Here is a 6,995-nt window from a genome sequence, read left to right as displayed (position 1 = left end):
GATGTGTCTTTGGGCAAGGCACCTGCTTTCCCTTCACTTATTAACAGTAATCATCATAGTAATAAGTACTTAAAGGTAGAAAATGACTACTGTGTACAATAAAAACAATGTAACACTTATATATACATGTTGAGAATAATACATGAATGAATGAATGAATGCTTAATTTCAAAGAATAAATAACAAAAAACGTAATAAATAACAGAATGTGTGACCATCTGAATGTAAATAAATGTTGATATTATGAAGTAAAAAGAAAATGTTATAACTAGGATTCTTAATAGGACTAGTTGTTAAAGATATTCAGCATAACAATTGAAATGGGGTTGGAGATGTCCTCTTGGAGTTTGCCACTAATCACATGGTGCCACCAGTACAACTAATCACGTGGTGCCACCAGTACAACTAATCACGTGGTGCCACCAGTACAACTAATCACGTGGTGCCACCAGTACAACTAATCACGTGGTGCCACCAGTACAACTAATCACGTGGTGCCACCAGTACAACACTTCTTCACTTGTGTTCCCCGACGTCAAATGTATGTTTCATTGACATTTTCTACTTTAATGTTATGTAGTCATTCTTCATAAAGACACGTTATGAATGTGGACATGACCAAAGTAGGCGTGTCCACAAAGAAAGAAGGAAGGGGGCGGAGCCTCTTTCATTTTGTGATGTTAAGTTCCTGTTCTATCTGTGATGAGGTGGATGGATGGAACTTCCTGTTATAAGCTGTTATACAGTATATGCCCTGAGCTCTTATTTTGAAGGCCCTAAGAGCTGAAGTGGTGACACGTTGAGTGGAGCGGAGGTTTTTATATATGCCGCTGTCACGCCAATTTTCTTCCCATTACAAAAACCTTCCTACCCCCCATTTACTTCCGGGGTCATTTCCGCTTACGTCATTTCCTCTTACGTCTTTGACAGCGATCGATAGCACTTCCTTTGACTCTTTTTAATAATACAGCGTTAACAAAACGTCTGTATTAATCGGACAAGTATTAATCTGACAAATTAACTTGAGGATATTCCTGACTGCACATTTGACTCGTGGACATACGCGGAAATTAATAACAGTGTACAATAAGTTAATTAATTATCAATCAACATGATTAAACTTTATTAAAACTAAATCTATTCGTTAAATTCAGGTTTTTTTTAGTTCTCTGTGTAAGTGAACTAAATTAAAATGACATTTATGTGCACATATGTACCTCAGTGAAGTCAGATGACCCGTGGTCAGACAAACGACAATATTTAGAATAAGAACATAATAATAAAGAAAAACCTTGGGTATTTCTTCAAGACTTTAAAATGAGGCAAAAAACTGCAATGTAAAATGTTTTTTTATTGTTTACAAATGTTTTGTTCCAAACATTGCGCGAGCTGCACCTAAAGAATGGGGAACACAGATAAAGGACAAAGCGTCAATTGTAATCACAAGTGGTGGTCACCTCAGAAGTAGACACGTTATAGTGAAAATCTCTTAAACCACATCAAGGTACAAACCAATAAAGGTTATTAGATTATTATTTTTGAACCAGTTATTTTTCCCCCAGTTTACATATTTCTCCAATCATTTTTTTTATGGAGCAACATAGGTATGATACAATTTATTCACTTTTGTGTCATGGCATACCAGTACTGTATTCAGTTCATCTTTGATGACGCAGTCGATGGCCTGGACTGACTTTCTGGATACCCTAAAGCAGGGGTCACCAACGCGGTGCCCGCGGGCACCAGGTAGCCCGTAAGGACCAGATGAGTAGCCCGCTGGCCTGTTCTAAAAATAGCTCAAATAGCAGCACTTACCAGTGAGCTGCCTCTTTTTTTTAAATTTTATTTATTTACTAGCAAGCTGGTCTCGCTTTGCCTGACATTTTTAATTCTAAGAGAGACAAAACTCAAATAGAATTTGAAAATCCAAGAAAATATTTTAAAGACTTGGTCTTCACTTGTTTAAATAAATTCATTAATTTTTTTACTTTGCTTCTTATAACTTTCAGAAAGACAATTTTAGAGAAAAAATACAACCCTAAAAATGATTTTAGGATTTTTAAACACATATACCTTTTTACCTTTTAAATTCCTTCCTCTTCTTTCCTGACAATTTAAATCAATGTTCAAGTAAAAAAAAATTTTTTATTGTAAAGAATAATAAATACATTTTAATTTAATTCTTCATTTTAGCTTCTTTTTTTTCGACGAAGAAGATTTGTGAAATATTTCTTCAAACTTATTATGATTAAAATTCAAAACAATTATTCTGGCAAATCTACAAAATCTGTAGAATCAAATTTAAATCTTATTTCAAAGTCTTTTGAATTTCTTTTAAAAATTTTGTTCTGGAAAATCTAGAAGAAATAATGATTTGTCTTTGTTAGAAATATAGCTTGGTCCAATTTGTTATATATTCTAACAAAGTGTAGATTGGATTTTAACCTATTTAAAATATGACATCAAAATTCTAAAATTAATCTTAATCAGGAAAAATTACTAATGATGTTCCATAAATTATTTTTTTAATTTTATCAAAAAGATTCGAATGAGCTAGTTTTTCTCTTCTTTTTTTCGGTTGAATTTGGAATTTTAAAGAGTCGAAATTGAAGATAAACTATGTTTCAAAATTTAATTGTCATTAATTATTAATAATAACATAGAGTTGAAGGTAAATTGAGCAAATTGGCTATTTCTGGCAATTTATTTAAGTGTGTATCAAACTGGTAGCCCTTCGCATGAATCAGTACCCAAGAAGTAGCTCTTGCTTTCAAAAAGGTTGGTGACCCCTGCCCTAAAGACTGGCTGAAGAATGCCCTGCAATAGGCCGCTCGCCTTGTCTGTCCAATAACAGAACCTCTGGCCAGGCCTTTGGGGAAATTGAAGAAAAACTCTTCAGATTACAGTTACTAATCCATCCATCCATCCATCCATCCATTTTCTACCGCTTGTCCCTTTTTGGGGTCGCTGTAGCCTATCTCAGCTGCATTCGGGCGGAAGGCAGGGTACACCCTGGACAAGTCGCCACCTCATCACAGGCAGTTACTAATCATGATAAACAATACATCAGATATTTCAAGAAGTTGTCCTACCCTTCAATGCCAAAGCGCTCCATTAGAAGGACACACCACCAACGCCGGATTGACTGCACGTGCAGCTAGAGCAGATTTAACAATGAGAGCCTCGGTTGTGCAGCTCTAAGAAATCCTACATGTCTCTGAGCAGCTTCCTGAAGCAGCTGGAGGCAAGCATTTCCAATCTGTCATCACATTACAGATGTAACAAAGTTATACATATCCATGGAATAAGCAGTCAAGTGAAACAAACATAACAGTTACAGTACTGACCGTGGAGTCCATGTCTCTGGACAACCCCAGAGACCAAAACTCTTCTCGGGTTAAACACACCCCTCCCTCTTTAACGATCAGTTCCATAGCTGGACGATCGCAGGCCAAAACATACTCCAGCTGTTCATGAGAAAATTTTACATTACCCGACTTGAAGATAACCTTGGCCACTTCACAAAGCAATAAATGTATATATTTTTAATCATATACTGGCTCCAATGTCAACATTTTACTCAATTTGAAACCTGCTCACCAGTTGTTTCTGGTCGGGGTGCAGCTCCTTTTTCCAGGGTGATGTGGGGTCAGCATATGTATGGTCTGTGAAACAATGACACTGGACATGTGTCAATCATACAAATAGTTAGAAAGCTACATGTATGGACACATAAACACTTTTTTTCTGAAAAAGTACCTCAGTTTCCTCCTCCGATGATGAAGTCAGCACTTCAGCACCTTCTGGAAGCACAGGGGCTGAAGGGGAATCCTTTGGCCAGCCAGGGTGAGTCCCTAAATGAGAGAGGAGGCATATTATGATACAGGGGAGGGATATTAAGATCTCTGAACAAAAATGCCTGTAAACAGCATTCAGTTTGACATACTCGGGCGCAGAGGTTTCAGTGATGCATACGGGGTCATCATATGCTTGGGCTTTCCATCCAGGATCTCCAGCCTAACCATATTGTTTGGAAGAACCTCCATAACTCTGTAACATCAAGGGAATGAGTTCTGACTTGGTCATCACCAATATGACAATTATGAAACATTTGACCAGTAACGTTGTGGTTAGAATTCAATATTGCATTCAAGCATGTGAGTACATTCAGACTGAATTACAATCCTAGAGTACAATAGTCAAAGACCACCATTTAGTTACCTCTTTCTTGAATTCAGTGCCCTGGTCAGTGAGGATAACTTCAGGCAAACCATGAGTAAAGAAAATGTCCCTCAAGGCCTGTGGGGCACCACAGAAATTATATTAGTACAACTAATAGTTACAATAGAATTGTATATATATAGAAATTATGCACTTTAGTGGCTTTTTCCCTTTCTGATTATGGCCATGGGTAAGTGAAACACCAAAATATAAAGAATACCTCCTTCACATTGGCTGCTGTCTTTTTTGGGAATGTTCTTGCTTCAACCCACTTGGTGAAATAATGGGTGAAAGTGAGACAATATCTGTTCCCCTTAGACGACTTTTTCACAGGTCCAAAGAGGTCCACACCTAGAGCATGAATTCCAGTTCTCAGTTTAGCAAATATTTGAATGTGGACTGAGTTTTTGTATAGTTGTGCGTGAAAAGGTGAGGGATGTGTGAATAAAGCCACTCACCAACCATGTACCAAAGTGATACCACCTTGACGGGCTTCAGCTCAGGTGCCTCGGTCTTTAACTTTTCAAAGCGCTGGCAGTCAGGACATGTGCGCACCTAAAAGCAGTAATAAAGTGAAACATATTGTAGATATGATTTGATTCCACAACACTTTGCGACCTACTACTAACTACTAACCTGAGTGTTTCAACTCAAAATAAAAATGAAAAGCAAATATCTTCCTTCTAGGAGCTTGCTTACCCAATCCAATGTGTCCTGTGTGATGGACCGCCAATAAAACCGGGGAGCAATCTTCGCTTGCATCCTCCGTGGTCCAAAATGGCCTGCATGGGCTTCGGTTAACACAGCCACTTTCTCCTCCTCTGTCCAAATGACCCTTCTGTTGCCATGGTACATGACCTCTTCTACACAGCACACAATGTTGTAGTGACATGCTTTCAACAATAATGTTGATTTCAAGTACAGACATTTAACAGTATTATATATTAATTAATATTAGTGAAATGGTTTCAACAATAATGTTGATTTAAAGTAGTACAGACATTTAACAGTACTATATATTAATTAATACTATTGAAATGGTTTCAACAATAATGTTGATTTAAAGTACAGACATTTAACAGCATTATATATTAATTAATATTATTGAAATGGTTTCAACAATAATGTTGATTTAAAGTACAGACATTTAACAGTATTATATATTAATTAATATTAGTGAAATGGTTTCAACAATAATGTTGATTTAAAGTACAGACATTTAACAGTATTATATATTCATTAATATTAGTGAAATGGTTTCAACAATAATGTTGATTTAAAGTACAGACATTTAACAGTATTATATATTAATTAATATTAGTGAAATGGTTTCAACAATAATGTTGATTTAAAGTACAGACATTTAACAGTATTATATATTAATTAATATTAGTGAAATGGTTTCAACAATAATGTTGATTTAAAGTAGTACAGACATTTAACAGTACTATATATTAATTAATACTATTGAAATGGTTTCAACAATAATGTTGATTTAAAGTACAGACATTTAACAGCATTATATATTAATTAATATTAGTGAAATGGTTTCAACAATAATGTTGATTTAAAGTACAGACATTTAACAGTATTATATATTCATTAATATTAGTGAAATGGTTTCAACAATAATGTTGATTTAAAGTACAGACATTTAACAGTATTATATATTAATTAATATTAGTGAAATGGTTTCAACAATAATGTTGATTTAAAGTACAGACATTTAACATTATTATATATTAATTAATATTAGTGAAATGGTTTCAACAATAATGTTGATTTAAAGTACAGACATTTAACAGTACTATATATTAATTAATACTATTGAAATGGTTTCAACAATAATGTTGATTTAAAGTACAGACATTTAACAGTACTATATATTAATTAATACTATTGAAATGGTTTCAACAATAATGTTGATTTAAAGTACAGACATTTAACAGCATTATATATTAATTAATATTATTGAAATGGTTTCAACAATAATGTTGATTTAAAGTACAGACATTTAACAGTATTATATATTAATTAATATTAGTGAAATGGTTTCAACAATAATGTTGATTTCAAGTACAGACATTTAACATTATTATATATTAATTAATATTAGTGAAACGGTTTCAACAATAATGTTGATTTAAAGTAGTACAGACATTTAACAGTATTATATATTCATTAATATTAGTGAAATGGTTTCAACAATAATGTTGATTTAAAGTAGTACAGACATTTAACAGTATTATATATTAATTAATATTAGTGAAATGGTTTCAACAATAATGTTGATTTAAAGTACAGACATTTAACAGTATTATATATTAATTAATATTAGTGAAATGGTTTCAACAATAATGTTGATTTAAAGTACAGACATTTAACAGTATTATATATTAATTAATATTAGTGAAATGGTTTCAACAATAATGTTGATTTAAAGTAGTACAGACATTTAACAGTACTATATATTAATTAATACTATTGAAATGGTTTCAACAATAATGTTGATTTAAAGTACAGACATTTAACAGCATTATATATTAATTAATATTAGTGAAATGGTTTCAACAATAATGTTGATTTAAAGTACAGACATTTAACAGTATTATATATTCATTAATATTAGTGAAATGGTTTCAACAATAATGTTGATTTAAAGTACAGACATTTAACAGTATTATATATTAATTAATATTAGTGAAATGGTTTCAACAATAATGTTGATTTAAAGTACAGACATTTAACATTATTATATATTAATTAATATTAGT

The 6,995-nt window shown here is 33.0% G+C and overlaps 1 protein-coding gene across 1 annotated transcript in view; it reads left to right on the top strand.

Annotated features, from left to right (window-relative positions):
- The window catches only part of LOC133645436 (collagen alpha-2(IX) chain-like), a 6,739-nt gene extending 5,799 nt beyond the window's left edge, over positions 1 to 940 (top strand). The window contains exon 5 of the mRNA XM_062040270.1: positions 931 to 940. Within this exon, the coding sequence (XP_061896254.1) occupies positions 931 to 940 (10 nt within the window). The remainder of the gene's footprint in view (positions 1 to 930) is intronic.
- The last annotated feature ends 6,055 nt before the right edge of the window (positions 941 to 6,995 follow it).

Source organism: Entelurus aequoreus, unplaced genomic scaffold, assembly GCF_033978785.1.
Source record: "Entelurus aequoreus isolate RoL-2023_Sb unplaced genomic scaffold, RoL_Eaeq_v1.1 HiC_scaffold_81, whole genome shotgun sequence".
NCBI lineage: Eukaryota > Metazoa > Chordata > Actinopteri > Syngnathiformes > Syngnathidae > Entelurus > Entelurus aequoreus.
Note: the sequence above shows the minus strand (reverse complement) of the source record. Positions and strands in the feature narration are given on the sequence as shown.